The following is a 17,351-nucleotide window of genomic DNA, read 5'->3' on the forward strand; positions in this document are numbered from 1 at the left end:
AATAACATAAAGACAGGTGTAGGACATCTACAAGATCAACCTTAAACAATCCAACAATTCAGAGATTCATTTAATCCAGATTCACAGAGGGGTTTCATTATGGCATTTTGTGTTGAGAACCTACATCAGTGTAAGACAAAACCCCCTCAGTTCACAACATCCGAGCTTGAGTTCTCAACTGTTGATGAATTCCATTTTGTGAGTTTAATGAAAGTAAAGTACCTGGAAAGACTCTTCTCTCTAGCAAAATATGTTAAATATCAAATTCTCCTGGCTAGTGTTTACATAAAGTTATGTCTCTAAAATGCAACTTCTCATTAAAAAAACATTTCAAGCAGAGAAAAAAATTCCAGGGTGCCAAGTTAAATGTATTATGAAATCCACATTCTCTAGACAATATCAGCCTGACCAGCTGAGAAGTGTAACTATTTCAACTTCTTTCTTTTCCTTTAGTTAATCCTAGCTACTACACAAATAAAATGATGCAAAATAGCACCATTTTTATTGTTTTAATGAAGAGTTTCCTGAAGTGTTCTATTCCTATAGCTCCGTTTTACCACATTATGAACCCTTGACAAATCAAAACCCATTTTGGTTTGGGGTTCTTGTTCTGACTCTACTTTTTAGACGGAAGATTTTGATTCAAAACTATTCAAAGTCAGTGGTATGTGCTTTGCAACTTCACAGGGCAGGAACCAGTTTACTGGTTCTTTCTCTTTCATTCTGCTGTCTAGTCATCTCCCTTTTTATATCTTTACTTCATTTAATCTGACAAAACAGAATATGACGAGGAAGTGCTTATGAAGCAAAGACATCACAGAATTCCTCACCAGTGTGGAAAAAATTGCACCCATTGCTATTCACTGCCATTTGGTGAATGTTTCTGGAGACTAAACAGTGGATGTGAGCATAAGGTGGTGGGTGGTGCATTTCAGCAGTAGTGACAGTGACAGTGCATCACATCTACTTGTGCAGATCTTTGCAAGTACAGAATGCAGGCTCCTGTTCATCGCTGTTAAGAATGCATGACTAATGGTGGTGACTATGTTGCAAACTAGTGTTTTGTAGCTGCAGATTTGCTCTATCAAACACTATTATTGTGCTCTTTGTATTTGTTGCAATTTCCATGGAAATAAAACAGGAGGCAATACTTCTGGAGCAACCTACGTATTATCACAGCAGGTCAGGGAGACAGAAATTAGGGCCCTCTGTGTATCTGTGGAGAATGGAAAGGAGGGTTTTACTAAAGATACGCTGCTGTTTCTCTACACTTTTATCTGTTCCTTCTTGATTTTTACTGGTTTTGCTTCAGATTGCTCCCATCGTCTCTTGCAATTAGCTAACACTTTCCAGCAGTATTTTATTATTTGCTTTCATCTTGTCACTTCAACAGTAATTCTGGCTTGTCTGTCAATTGTGACATTCATTCTGGGGGTCATGTAAAGATTCTTGTCTTGACCTATGCTGCTCTTAAAAACCAACTTCTGTCTTGTACAAACCAGTGATGTAATACATGGACAAGCAGGCAGAGTAGATACTGCAAAGCATATCACACAGACACACAGGACTAGTCAAAACATTTCATCAAAATGTTTTGGTGAATTTTTTTTGTCTCCTGAAGAATTTTACATCGTCTCTTTCTTATGCTTTTCCTTTTAACACAGTATTATGCAGCTATGTTTGGCCTACTTGGTACCCCACTGGAAGCACACAGTAAACCACCAGTATGACCAGTGAAGAAATGAGAGCTGGAAGCTATTTTATTATTTTCTCTAAAAGTCTATCTCACACATTTTGTAAAAAATAATATAAGATACAAAAATGAATACATTTATGCATAGAAGGAGAAGACAAAAAATCTACCAATAATAGTCCACCTTTTTTTTTCTTTTTCTTTTTTTTTCTTTCCCCCATCAAAGTCATCTGTTCTGGCTGATAAGTCTGTAGACAAAAGTATAACATGACTTGTCCTTCTCATGCAAAGAAAACCATTTCACAGAAGGGTAAGGCTGCAGTTTGTGTGAATTTTGCAGAAGCTGAGTTATTAGCTTCTCCGAACAGAGAATGTGTCCATACTTCTTTAGACACATACTTCTGCTACTGTACTTATCATGAAAAATGAGCTGCAGAAAATGATACACAAGTACATTTTGGGGAACAAAATATAGCCTCATTGCTATATGATGTTAGAAATTCTGCAATGCAGTATTTAAAAATAATATACACTTGTTTTTTTAAACAACTGATAACATGCATTTCTTACACACAAATGTCTCCTGTAAACATATTAGGTATCAACATCTCTGTCATTGCAATAAAAAGTAAGTACCAGGTTCACTGACTAATGGAAAAGAGTATTTACTAACACACAGAAAGAAAGAATCATCATTCCCTAGCACACTGCAATACTGAACATCTTTTCACAGAAAACAGCATTACCTACAACGTAGAAAACATGCAAAATATCTTGCTCCTACAAGGCATTTGGCAAAGCGAACGGCAACCTCCTCAAATCTAAATTTGACCTGACCAAAATAATACATCAAGTAAATAAGTTCTGGTTTACATTTACTGTCTATTGTTAAGCTGCAATTGGTTTCCTCCTCCATGTTTCCAAATACCCCACTTTAATTCAATAGACCCAGTCATGCTCAGGAAATTATAAACTTCCTACTAACTACACCAAACAAGTAATTAGAGCAACAACATCAGCTGTCCTACTGTATGTGAATGCATTTCCCAATTGGTCTCCTTTTGATACGTGAAGTTGAATAACATTTGGACTGTGTTACAAAGTTAAGATAAACATACATGCAAGGCACTCTGCAGCTTTTACTGTTTATCTAAATCTATCATCTGTCATCTGCCAGATGCCCAAGGGTGTCAAGATGAAAAGTCAAGCCTTAAGCTGCCAAAGAAGCCATGTGTCATTTATTACTGAAAAGCAAAGGTGCATTTACAGACCATATGGGTACAACTTGGATGAAACTAATACAGTTAGAGAGTTATGGCAGAGGTATGGACGAGGGTGGAAAGGCTGCAGAGCAAAACATGCTCAGTGCTTCTCCCATGTTGTTAAAAACCGCCTCTCCCCTTAAGCCGTGTTGTGTCTGCTCTGTAATTTGCAGTGGTAGCTACCAACTCCCTCCTACAGACTCCGCAAGGTCTGTAACTGCACTTTTGCATTTCAGTGAACCAGACCATTATGAAATGGTCTCCTTTTGTTTTGTCTGCTCTCTTACATTGCTTAAAATGCCAGATGACTAAAAAAAATAAAAATAAAAATCACATGCTCCATTTTGAAATGAAGTGTTTCACTGACATCTAAGACTTGCTACTGACCTACTGACTCAGTCCAATTTTCTAGTACATTTCTTGGGCAATGTTAGTGTTATCCACATGCAGCTGACTGTAAATGAAATGGACTCATGTCATTGATAAAAAGAGCCCAAGGCAAAGACTGCACCTGTAAAAGCACAGCCCAAGAACCGTGGGGTATTCCCATTTTTTTTTCTGCTAGTACCTCCTTTTCCTTGGTCAGCAAGCTGCAAGGGGGGTAAAGTGATACAAAAGCTTTTTTTTATTATTTTTTTTTTCTTTTCTTCTTTTTTTCCAATTCAACAGCATGGAAGGGTTAGTCTGCCAAGAACCAGAGCCAGTATGAACATTTTTGTAATGACATCTGCAGAATTTCCTAACACTATTAAAAGAACATCCACCGCTCCAAGTGCATGTGTTAGTATATGTATGTGTGTATACCTATAAAACACACCTCTCTGACTGAATGCCTTACTGGTCCTGGCATGTACCATTGCAAGATAGAGGCCTTCACACTTCAGTCTAAGGACAACCAGCAGGCCACATATTTGCAAGTTGCTTCCAGCACGCTTCCATCTAATAAAAACAGTTTCCATCTACAAGCTGCAGTTTCAGCCAGTAGAGCAAGATTTATTCACACTGTTTTACAGAGTTTAGACTGGCCATTCATTCACTGCTTTACAAGTCAAGCTGCCTTAATCCAGCTTTCAGAATCTGATGTTTTCCTGCCCACGATGTAGGACACGAACCCCATCAGCCCTCCCTGTTATACGGTAAGTTTTGCAGTCTTTGTGGAAGTGATCTAATTTACCAGTGCAGAGGAAGGTAAGTTAAAAGGAGCGGGAAATGCATAGGACAGAACTGCTGAACTCAGAGTAATCAGAGGCACAGGGGCTGCAGCCAGTGAGAGGTAAATTGGCAGCAGTATGCTAGAAATCCCACATTCACAAGCACAAAACACATAATGGAAATAAAAAATGAAGAGAACCTTATCCATGGCTAGCGTCTAAACATTTAATTTCCTCTGTTCTCAGTAATATTGTTCTACAATTACTTAATGCTTCCAATAACAAAAAACTACTGCTGGGAAGTGAGATTGATCCTGATGTGGGAGCACAAAGAAGTAAGCCCACAGTAAGAACTCTTCCTTAAAGATGAATTCCTTAAGTGGAAATGCTTGTAACTGAAGTTCTAGAACACAGGTCAATTCTCTGAGGACCTAAAAAATCCCAGTATGCATGCATGGTTTTGAGTGCAGTCACTATAGGGATAGGCACCACAGAACACGGCATCCTGAGAAATGCCTTGTAAGAGACAGTATTTCTTTGCTGCCAGCTTCCACGGATTTCTGCACAGTCTGGGAGCTGGATGCCACTGCCCTGCGTAGAGTCAAAGTACTGCCAATCTGCTGAGTGGCAACATTTTTCTGTTGAGAAGCTGCATCTCCCAGCTCCCGCTGAGTTTCTACCAGCACACTTAACCTCTAATTTGGAAATGAAAAATACAGTCTGGCACACCACACTTAAAAACTATCTGGCTCTTCTGTAGTCTGCAAAGCACTCTCACTCTGAAGCAGGCATCTCTCCAATGGAGATAACAGCAAGCTGAGAGCCCTAGGCAAAAACTTTGAAGTCCTATCAAAAGACAATCAAACAGATTATTTCTTATTCCTTTTATTTGATAGCCTCTCTGGCTATCAAGAAGAAGAAAAAAAAACAGCAAACAAACCATAAACAAAAGGAGAAAAATTGGAGGCCGTGAATTCTGCTAAGGTATGCATACTTGCAGGAAAATTCACATTTGGATATCAGTTCATTAAAAATGTATTCCTATAATCTCTATGACAGTATGAGTGGTAAACCTAACAGGTGTACATAAATAAAAATGCACATTTGAGGAAATGCTTAAAAGCTAAGTCCCATGTTTGTGTATTAGCATTCCTGTTTTTATTGTTTGAGAAACTAGAAAGCTGGGGAAGAATTTCCTAGTGCTGGAACAAGTGCTACATATACCATGCTTAAGTCTATCACTTAAAACAAGAAGCAATTAACTTGTTGAAAAGGTAAGTTGTTGCTAGTGCAATTATACCTGTTGAATACTTCTAAACCAACTTTTTTATATAGAAAAGAAAAAAAAATAGTCACAACAAAATGTATTTTGTTAGCTAACATGATTTGACACTTTTACGATGCTGAAGCACAAAAATACTTCAATGTGTGCACTAAAGGAGAATGTACTGAATAACCTCAAGCATCTAAGCAATAACACAGTAATTATTGGGATATATCAGTGGTACATTGCAACATGTATCCTTGCATGTCATGGATTTTTTATTTTACTCTTCACTAGAACAACAGCTTAAACAGCTCCAAGTTATTCCCCACAGAGCTATAATTAGTGCTTAAAGTGCAACCAAAAGAAGTGTTGGCTGAAACCTGAAATCTGAACCTGTGGAATGTTGGAATGAATTTCCCATTTTCCTAAACAAAATAGAGCCAGCTACAAGGCTGCATGAATCACAGTCCTGGTTTAAGCTATCTCTCCTTATCATTATTACTATTATTGTTGCTGATACTGTTACTGAGGTAAAGCAGATTGCATACTGTAAACACCTGTGATCAAACGAGCTAGGTTTTCCAGAATTTCTGTTACATGAGGAGTCTCTAGTTAATGACAGGGAGAATTGTTTCTACATGTAAAGCCAAAGAATAGGCACCATGTAAGAAAGGTACCTGTGTTAGGACTGGATAAGGGATAGATCTCACAGGCAAACACTCAATCATGGAGACAGCTCAGGCAGTTCTTGCTACCTTTACACTGCCATGTGATTACACTCTCTAGAGAGGAGGCTATGCTTATCAAATCCATATAACTGTTGTTTCAATTATTACTTCAGCTTTCCCTTATAGAAGATTTCAGGCTATCAAGACATCTACTGAACTTTCAAGGCATTTTCTGGAAATATAGTTCTTTTAAATAGGTGAACAGAAAATAAAGCTGTATCATGCCTACCTCTGTAGTCTGAGGACTGTAGGCTTTGGGCAGTTTCCTTCCTAGTAGCATTTCTTTAGAAAGAAGAAAGAAACTCAGTGCATAGTTATTGCCCTTATGATTTTGTGCCTTAAACTTATGTCAAATTCTACACACACACACACACACACACACACACAAAATATGTATGTTTTCCCACATGACACACAGAATTGCATAGATTTTGCTGTTGTTCAAGTCTTCAGAAGTAAGTTAGGGAAAGGAATAAGCCATCTGCTCACATAAGATAACTAGTTTAACATTTCACAACGCATGAAATTTCATGTGCACTCTTTGAAATGCACATACTTCAAGTATATGGAAAGAGATTCATTTTGCCAAAGCTGCTCTTGAGTATTGGCATTCAAACCATGATTTATCTCACACTGTGAATGGTGTGGGTTTTTATGTACAGCTGCATCACCTGTTTCAGGTAGAGCATGCAAACCAGAGGCCACTTTGCACAACTAGTCCAAAAGCAGTAATGCTGTTCTGGCTTGCTACAACAGTTTCCATACATGTGTGAGAATGGATGAGGTAACTAAACAGTTTTGGTTTCCAGTACACTTTGTGACATTGTAAGGAAACTGGACATTTTGAGGTATATTTTCCTGTAACTTTCATTCCAAATTTTCCTGCCCTTTAGGACATGCATATTCCAGTGAATGTAATGTAAGAACATTCCTGGTACATTATTTCTTTTTTTGCATATTCTTTTTTCATACTACACACATTGACTATCTGTAAGAAACCTACTTCCTACGCAAAGCAAAGGAGAGGAATTTTAAGATTAGTTTTGTTTGTGTACTTCTAAATGAAAATAAAATGCATAATCTCATAATTCACCCAGGTATTACTGAGCACAAACTGTTTAATTTACTGGAAAGCAGTATCACTAACTCTGCATTGACTGAATGCTGGAAGTTACCAACTAGGTGCAAAGTAGCTAGTTCAAAGAATTATAATTGGCTTAATGATGTGCTGAGCTTGTCACTTAACCTGATTTTGCTGGGTAATCTCAGTTTGGAGAAAACTAAATCACATCAAGTATGAACACTCCTTGCAAAAGCACTGAAGTATACTAACATATACACATGAGCCACATGTAATGAAATGAAGTCTGTAGGTAACACATAGACGATGAACAAATTCTTGGAAAGCAGTGACTCTGAAAGGGAGCTTAGGGTCATGGCAGATAACCAACTGGCTTTGAGTTTCCCTAAAACTTATTCTGATTGTTGGATCTCTAAGCGGAATGAATATGAATACGTGAAGGAAACAGGGAAACCATATATCCCTGTGCAGAAAGAGCTACAACTTCTGTTTCTCCTTTCTGGTAATCCACACTTTAAAAAGATATGCTGGGAAGTAGGAAGAGTTTCAGAAAAGAACTATAGGGATGAACCGTGGTTTGGAAATCCTGAATAAAAGAAGGAAACTGAATATATGAAATATTATTGGTCAAAGATTATGAAGAACAGAGTCAATGGAAATGAGTGAAAATGCAATGTTCTCTTAGTTTAGAAATCCAGATATATTTGTTAACCTGATTTATGCAGATAAACAAATTAGAACCAGTCTATCTGGTTTCTACAAAACATGTAATGGACCATCAAAAAGTCATTAATGAAAAAAAAGAAAATGAAGGTTAATGTAACAGCAAGGTTGAGCTGGGAATGGCTGCACTGAATGGGCTGTGCTGCAGGGCTCATGGGGGTTGAGGAAGTTATGTGAGTAGAATATTCTAATGCTGTAACAAAGATATTAGGTAATTTGGAGATTAATAAAAAATGCTAATGAATCTACTATTACTGTTGTCTGCATTCAAGAAAAGAATTCAAGTGGAAGTATGTGGAGAAAAGCATCACTGTGATAATCAGGGAGATGGACATTTTAGATTTTAAAAGTGAGAGAGATTTGAGTAGCACAGCAAAATGAAGGCTGAGAGAGGATATGATTGTGGTCTATAAATATATCATATGAAAAAAAAAGGTATGAGAAAAGCTATGTAAGCTGAAGCAGTTTTGGCACGGCAACAAAGGGGCAAATACTGCATGTGAGTAAATCTGGCTTAACTTAGACTACATAATAACTAAGAAAAAAAGTCTCTAAAAAATAGATTAGTCATGGCTGTGAAAAAGATTTCCCCCAGCAGAAATAGGGGATTTTTTTTTTCTAATTCATTTTACGATAGAAATTGCTGAATATGTTTACAAGACAAGATGCCTGTGATAACAGAGAACTGCATTGGATGACTTACTTGGTCATTTCCTGCCTTGTGTCCCTATGCTCCAACTTAATTTATTTGAGAGGTCACTTGGCCAAAATCTATAATTATTTACAGGTGGAGATTTTTAACACCATAAGATGCACAATAAGTATAGCACAAATGGGATTGTGCACTGGAAAGGAAACTAACAAACTTAAATGAGCAAGAAGTTACTGAGTTTTAATAGTGAAAGTAGTTAGTGATTTCCACAGCTGTGGATGTACCAGGTTTCAGACAAGGCAAGCACACAAAATTCCTCAAATAAAATATGAATCAAGATATCAATCAATAATTTGATGAAATTTTGCTGATCTGCCTTTACTATGAAGGCTAGGACTTGTAACTGCCTTTTCTGTAGTTAGAAATATGAATATTTCTAGCCAACAGTACCATATTTCACGATGTCAGAAAGCAGAATTACAATATTAAAGCTCAACACCACTTTTCCAATTTTCCTATGCAGTCAATCCCCACCTACAATATAAAGGCACTCAAAGTTTAACTTCACTTGTTAAAGTAAACACAGTATCACATAAAGCATCACAGATACTATAGCCATACATGGCACATATATGCATAGTATATATGCAGTACACATAATTGATGAATGCCAGGACCTAACTTCAGGTTACTTAAGTACAGTGAACACATCTCCTGTGTCCCTAACCCAAGCACAGTATTAATTCTGATTTAATCTTCAGCAAGTAGGTTTTGGCCAACTCGTAAGAACTGTGCAGGAGGTCTTATGCATGCAAAAGTTATCTGTGTGTGATCCGAGTTTATGTTAAAACGTGTTCATGTTACGTGTTCGTTCAGTCACGAACTACAGACATACAGGGTTACCAAACACAATTCGTTGTTTAAAAAATATGGTATTAGCCTCTGTGTAGCACAGTATTTTAGCACAGAAAATGACAACCACTTGGTAATTATTTTGGGACATTTGACTGGAATTTTCTTTGCAGAAATTACTATCTTTGATTTTTACCATTCAGTGCTCTTACAAATCTGAATGGAATAACTCCTCTTTGCATGTACAATGCGTCCTATTGAGAATGATGCAGAGATATAAAACAGGAGAAACCAATGGCATTTTCAAATAAATTTAAGAGAAAAATATACGTGGCACAGCCCAGGCAGCAAACCTTGTCCTGGACACTCGCAAATTGTGAGCAACCTTTTTCAATTTTGGAGTAAAAGCATTTAGTAGTCACAACAATAATATTAAAAATGTGAACTTTTTTTTTTCTTTTTTTCTTTTGCCTCTCCTTCTGTTCCATTTTCTTCACTTGTTCTCCCTTGCATCAGGGTAGGAGGCTTGCTTACCAATTGTAAAAGAGCCTTCTGCTCCCTGAAAACACTTTGAATACAATCTGCAGCTGAAGTTGGTGAAGCGAGAGAGATAAGAAGGGGCACTGATGATGGGAGGGAAGGCACCAAGCCGAGTTCTCACAAGAGGTTCAGCCACACAGCATCTGATCATTAATGTCCATCAAACATTTTGGCTTGTGTCCAGCTTGCTAAACAGAATAATGTCATGGCAGTAAGATGAAGGCCCCTATGCTGACGCAGGCAGAAAGCCAAAATTTCCCATGTAGATTTCACTGCCTGTCTGCCCTCATAGGTTGTATTAAGGATGCCCTGCCACTGATTTGGACTACCTTGTGAGTACTGCACAAAAAATAACACTAAACATGCAGTTGGTGAGCTGTTGGGAGAACAGTTCCTCATAAACATAAGGATTGCATTTTCCGGAAACTTGACTATGAAGTCTTCATCAAACAGCAGTGAGAGAACCAGCCAGAATAGCTGAAATGTATTATTCTCTCAATGATGTTGAGACTGATTTAAATGAGAAGGCTTTTTTATATGAACACAAATGAACTAGTTCTAATTCTGTATTCCAGAGTCATGCATCAGAACATGTCCCTACAGTGCTTACAGCACTGTGCTTATAGACTGTAATTTTCAGGCAGATGTCTTAAAAGTCACAGTTATTTTGCTTTCATCTTTTTGAATTAAGAGAGAACTTTTGTATTCTCCCTTTTGTCCCAACAAAATCTTATTACACGATTTGGCCACAATCATGTTTTGCCATGCTGTGCCTGTTTGTTCTTAACACAGGGTAAGATCTGACACTGTCTACCTAATTTTTTCTTGAATATGTTATTTTGGACATATTGCACTTCATTCTGCTGCTCTGCATGTTTATCATAAAATTGTTTTTGAAATTATTACATCTACAACTTCTAATGCATAGCACCCAGAAATTTCTACCCTTATGAGAACACCACTTCCAAGAGAAGAACCTTGTCAACTGGAAGCATAATACAAAGGAAGCTTTCATATTTGCATAAAAATTGCTTGATAGCAAAGTCTCCAAGGTGTGTCTTTGAACCAGTGTATGCAAATTTGATATGATAAAACAAAATACTCTAAAGATGACAGAAAATAACTCAAGACAGGTTTAAAAATTGGCTTCCTCTTCTTTTACCCGGATTCTAGAAAGAATTTTGAAAGTATATTCTATTTGTGGTTTAAGTTTTCATTTCATAAACTCAGTTACTGCTCAGCATCCTTTCTTTAAATAGATTTGTATATTTTAATTTACGGCATGTGCTGTCCCTGTGGAACTTTAAAGAAAAACTGTACAGTCATTTATCTTTGTTATTTTGTGAAGTATTTGGAAGAAGTAAGCATACTAGCTCAGCAGATTTAAAAATAATAGTAGTTCTAAAACACCTTACATGAGCTATTAATTGGAATAACATGTGCTGAAGACAAATTATACATTTTTTTTAAGGATCCCAATCTGTCAGCAAATAGTAAGAAGCCGTGGCAGTTTCATCCATTCTTTTTTTAATTGCTTCATACAATTAAAAAATCATTCAGTTTAATTGTATTCTAATCAAAGTTATTATCCAGCATCATCTTTAATTTCGTAATTAAATAAATTAAAATTCTTTTAAAAAATCCTGATCTCTTTTCTATTACTACAATAATATCCAGTCTGAGAAAAGATCCTGACAATTTCTTCTGTAACAGTGTTACTTTACAGCAGAGACACTGCATGTAATAGTGTTATCTCATTCAATATATCCAAAGGAGAAAGGTCAAAAAACAGTACACAGTGTAATATGCATTTTTGTCTGCTTCTTTCTATTTGCACACTTATTGTGTCTGTTTAGGGAAATGTGTGTTTGGCAGAGTATCTAGTCATTACCTTGGATAATGATCTGATTTTAGGAATATTCAGGCAAAGGGATAATTTGTCCTATCTGCCCATTTGCGTCGTTGTTTAAAATGACACATCTTAGAACTGTGTAAAGAAATATAGAAAGTGAAAAGCATGCTTGTGGAAGAGAATAGGAACAGGCTCGTCCTGATGTTATTTTTGATAAGCCTATTAAGGAATTTAAATTTGCAACCTTTCAGTCTGTATTACATTTTAAAGAATGAAAATTGAAGACTAATCTTAAGCATTTTATTTTCCTATCACTATGATTTTCAAAAAAATCTGAGTTTTGTTTAAGTTTCAGAGATAACATTTCTTTCAATTGAAGAGATGAAAAGGATTTCACAAACAGAACTATAAAAAATTTCCATATTCATGGAAATACTTAAGTCTTTTCTGGATGACAAGTTGAGTGGTGAGTTGACACATGGGAGGAAAAGAACGCCATCCTGAGCAAACAGGACTGAAAGATGGGACCGTGTGAACTTCATGAAGTTCAGCAAGGCCAAGTGCAAAGTGCTGCACCTGGGTCAGATAGACCACAGACACAAATACAGACGGAGCGCTCAGTGGGGAGACAGCAGCCTCGAGGAGCAGAACTTGGGAGTACTGGTGGATGAAACACTGAAAAGAAGCCAGCAGTATACACTTAGAACTCAGAAAGCCAATCATGTCCTGGACTGCCTCAAAAGAGGGGTGGCCAGTAGGGAAAGGGAAGTGATAACAACCCCGTGCACTGCCTTTTCGAGGCCTCAATTGGAGTACTACATCCAGCACAAAACATGGACCTGCTAGAGCTCTTCCAGAAAAAGGCCATGTGTATGAGCAGAGGGCTGGAGCATCTCTCCTGTGAAAACAGGTTGACAAGTTATTCAACTAGAAGAAGAAATGGCTCTGGGGAGACGCTATTGCAGCCTTCCAGTATCCAGAGGCCTACAGGAAAGCTGGAGAGGGACTCTTTCTCAGAGAATGTAGCGATGGCAATTTTAAACTAAAAAACAGTAGGTTTATATCAGATTATGTTGGAGGAAATTCTTCACTTAAAGGATGATGAGGCACTAGAACAGTTTGCCTAGAGAATCTGCAGATGCCCCATCCCTGGATGCATTCAAGGCCAGGTTGGATGGGGTTCTGAACAACCTGGTCTGATGGAAGGTGTTCTTGTCCATTAGCAGTGGGAGTTGGAACTAGATGGACTTCAAGATCTCTTCCAACCCAAACTATTCAACGAGTCTATACTTCTGTTCAGCTATGAATGAGCAATTCTGGGCAGAAAAAGAAGTTAATAAAATGAAATAGAAGCAAAACCATAAAAAGTCCTCTGGGTACAGAAATTTTGGTTAAACTTCCCATGGTTGTGTTACCTTCATGAAATATATTTAAACTAACACGTGCCTGTTTAGACATAAAACTTATTTTACTTATTGTGCTTGAGCAATTCAACAATATATTTCTTCAATTTCCCCTTGCATACTGCCACAGTTTCTTTAGTCTCCCTTCATTACTTCATTGTTTTTCTTCTCAGTGGTCATTGTCAAACAGTAATAAACTGCAATGGAGTGATAGGGAGAACTGACACTCCAGCTGAGAGGAGGATTGATGATGTGTGGGAAGTAGTAATGGAGAGGTATTCGGACTTCTCACATTCTTGTTATATTGCTCTAAAAGCATTTCAATAACTGTTCTGATAATGATATGAAATACAGCAGAGCTCTCTGGAGACAGATTTTGCCAGTGTCCTTAAATGTATTTAACTGCTAACTCCCTAAAATTTCTTACAAAGTCAATTACTTGCATGAGTATTTTGCTTTACTAAGCTTTATACAGTATAAGTATAAGCAGCATACAGTACCAGTAAAAGCATGACACTGTAGCTCCACACTGATCACCATATAACCCAGTGAAAGGAAGGAGGTAGTATGTTGTTGCATGGTTAATATTCATGGTACTGAGCTTTATGAGAGATATTTTTAATATTATGTACCACAGGAAGTACTCTGTCTCTGTCATTAGTTTAGTTTTTCAGTAATTGCTCTTCATAGCTTATCTGCTAGGTAGCTGAGCATGTATTATTCACACTTGGAGCAGGAGAGGGCAGGGACCTAGGTCTATATGCTGAAAAGTCTTGGAAATTTAAATGACAGCGAAAGTTTCCAATCTTGCTGCAAAGAGTTAGCATGTTCCATTAACCATGTTCCAGTTCTCCCTTGAGCCAACAGTTTCATGCTTTTTAAACAGATGTTTCCCAGATCCTAGATTTACTCATCTTTGAATCAGCTAATCTACTGCTGCACTCAAAATAATGCTCAAACATTCATGTTCAAAGCTTTAGAATAATTTCCATCCAGTCCCAGATAAAGATAGGAATTATCTGTACTTGCTTATTACAGAAATTTGAAAAGGTCTGAAATTTTAAAAAGGTGTATATATTTAGGGATAGGGATATTGAGGTGTTTGGGATTTTGAAAACCGAGGGCTGTATCACTGTAATATTACAAACTAGTAGAGAAATGTATACATAAGTTATAAAAATGAGCGTGGGTTCTCTGACACAAGACGCGAGGTCTGACTCCTGACCCCCTGTTAAAGCAATCAAACTTCAATTAAGAAATCATGGGAAACAAAACAACAAAAGAAAGGTAGAAGGAAAAACAAAAGCTTTTGCTTTAAAAGTTAATTGTAGTTTAGACTTGATGACTTAGCAATGCTGTTGAAAAACAGCTTTTTTCAGTTTCTCTTTTTTTTCTTGCAGAATTACATCATTACCTCAGGGTAGTTTTAAAGGACACAGAAGATGATGTATTTCAGTTGACAATGAATACAGCTAGTTGATATGTCAGGAAGTAGTGACTGTCAGGTCACGACACAACGAAACTGTATTTTTAGATTTATGTAAAATAAGCTTTTCTTCTTTCCTTTAGAATCCTCCTTTCTTTTCCCCTATGCTGACCACTCGCACATACTAACATACTAACCTTCCACTTTCACGTAATAACAAATCCAGGAGATAGACTTTGATATCAACCTACCATTCGGATGCCATTCTCAAAGGCCTGACGTGCTAGAGAAGCAGGTCCGTCTACAGTTTTGCCGTCGTCATCAGGCCCCCAGCTAGCACTGTAGATGTGGATGTGCTGGGGATTAAGGCTCAGAGACTTTGCTTCTACCATGTCTGTGACATCTCCATCCAGCATCCTGACACCTTCGGGATGAAAAATACAATCAACATGACAACCAAACTCAAAAAGATTCTTTTTTCTTTTTCTTTTTTCACAGATAATGACTGTGTGGGGCACTGGATTAAGATTTCTAATGTAGAAAACAGAATCTCTTTGGATATGTGTTTCTCCAACAAAAAAATTTTCCATATGAAAATACTGTGAAGGAGTAGTATTATGGTCTTTGAGTTTTGAGAACCGTTTTCAAGTCATTTAGCCACCGTATAACCTTTGAACTTTAACAAGTTTCTATTCTGAAACAAATTAAAAAATAACTTGAATATTGTTATTGAAATGTTTGTTTATTTCATTTGAAGACAGTATACGCTTCTCACTCTTCTTTCGTCCTGCAGTGAAACTGCAGAACTTAATTGAAGACATTCACAGTCCTAAGAATGCTGACAAATACAGAAACAGGATATCCACTGTCAGGTAAACATGGGAATATTCCTTCACTGTATCAGATGGCCAGGAATAAGGCAAAGGGAAAGCTTGTATGTACAGATATTCATGTAGCAGCATGGCAACTATAGGAAGCCACTAGCAAATACTATTTACTACACACTTCTGAAGTGAATGGCATCATGGTACTTTAAGATCACTAGACTAAGTAAGGTAAGTTTAAATTTGGAAGCTGAAAAGATCCTTCAGGTTTTTCTTTGACTAAGATTTTGATCGAAGTTAAATTCTTTCTGAGAAAACCACCAGTATCAGTTTTAACCTACACAGGAAAGAGGACCTTCATACTGTTAGTGTAATGTTTGATCAAAGGGATATTAAATATTGCATCATAATTAGTATGTAACCGTAGAGAGTAATGATCACTTCCAAAACTAAACAGTTTGAGGCTTATTTCCCTTTAAAAGTCCACTGCTATTTATAAGCCAAATTTACATATTTTAATTACAGACACATTGCACTTTGCTCATGAGTTCAGACTGCAGTAACTTGAGTGTTTACAAAGACCCTGACTTTCAATTAACAAAAAAGTATAGAGGCTGCTTTGTTGATAGAGGGTCTTTTTTTTTCTTCCTTCTAATTGACTCAAAAATGAAAAGTGATCATATTTCTAAGTTCACACAAAAGCTGCCTATGTTTTGTGAGATAATAAACTTATCCAAACAGTGATCTCACTATGAACTTTACTGTATAAAAAAGCCATTAAAACAACTTTGGGAATCTCAGGTTTTATTTTAATTCCTAAGCATATTCTTAGAAAACTAATGATGGTTGGAAGCTACGTTCTCATTTCTTGCAAGCATATTCAAAATAAAGAGACAATGAAAGGAACAATGCATTTAAAAGAAAGAAGATAAAGCTTCCCTTTATGCTTCTGTGACTGTGTAGCAAACCTAAGTCATACTGCGTTTACCCAGTGAACAATAATACCAGACGCTGCCATGGCATCTATGTAATTCACACCAGGTTTTTCAGTTGATGGTGAAGTGGTCAAATCTAAAACAAGATGGACAAGGCTGCACCTTAGGTGCAGCTCTGTTCTGCCTACAACTGGCAGACATGTTTCAAGTGTAACTTTGATCAAGGATATCTCAGTGGCTTTTTACAAAGCACAAAACAACACACTCCTTTCTTTCCCTCTCTCTCTCCCCTTCTTTTTTTTATTTATTTATTTTTTTTCCAAATGTCTGGAAGAGTTAATTTTGCTGATCACAGAACCTCCAAACTCCATTTGGCATGTGGTGATAGCACAACAAAAGCTGTCCAGAAGGCAATTAGCAGACTGTGCTTCCAGACTGTTCCACCTAAGACTTCGGAGCTCTGTAAACTTTTTCCAATATCTACAGTAAGTGCCAAAATGTAAGTGGCATTTTAGTCAGAACAAACTTTCAGCAAATCACAGGAAACATGCAAAACTAAGCTGAAAGAAGGTTTTCTTTTAAAATGTTTGTCTTTAATCAGCATCTGACTTAAGCTTAAAGAAACAGCTGAACTAATTCCTCGTCAGCTGAAGACAATCTACATCTGTTGTGCCATAACTCAGTGTAACTGTTTTCCTGTCAGGACTCCAGCCCAGCCAAGTAACTAAGCACCCAAATCCCTGCAGAGGCTTTGCAACTTCCACAACCAGTCTGCAGCAATAACAACAGTCTAACCATCCTTTCCTATGCAAAGTCTCACAAACTCCTTAGGTGGTAACTTGCTATATATGACTTCCATGGAGGGTCACACATTAAAGAAACTATCCCTTTTTTTGCATGGCATTGTGTTTTAATAAAAGGGGCCTGTATCTGAGCTAAGCACAAACTACAGGCATATTGCT

The 17,351-nt window shown here is 37.2% G+C and overlaps 1 protein-coding gene across 1 annotated transcript in view; it reads right to left on the reverse strand.

The window, feature by feature from the left end:
* PCSK5 (proprotein convertase subtilisin/kexin type 5) overlaps positions 1–17,351 on the reverse strand; it is a gene marked incomplete at both ends in the record, with an annotated part of 197,944 nt that overhangs the window by 77,022 nt on the left and 103,571 nt on the right. Inside the window, one exon of the mRNA XM_079548178.1 lies at positions 14,882–15,054. Coding sequence (XP_079404304.1) covers positions 14,882–15,054 — 173 coding nt within the window. The remainder of the gene's footprint in view (positions 1–14,881; positions 15,055–17,351) is intronic.

This window comes from Tetrao urogallus (genome assembly GCF_951394365.1).
Source record: "Tetrao urogallus genome assembly, chromosome: Z".
Lineage (NCBI taxonomy): Eukaryota > Metazoa > Chordata > Aves > Galliformes > Phasianidae > Tetrao > Tetrao urogallus.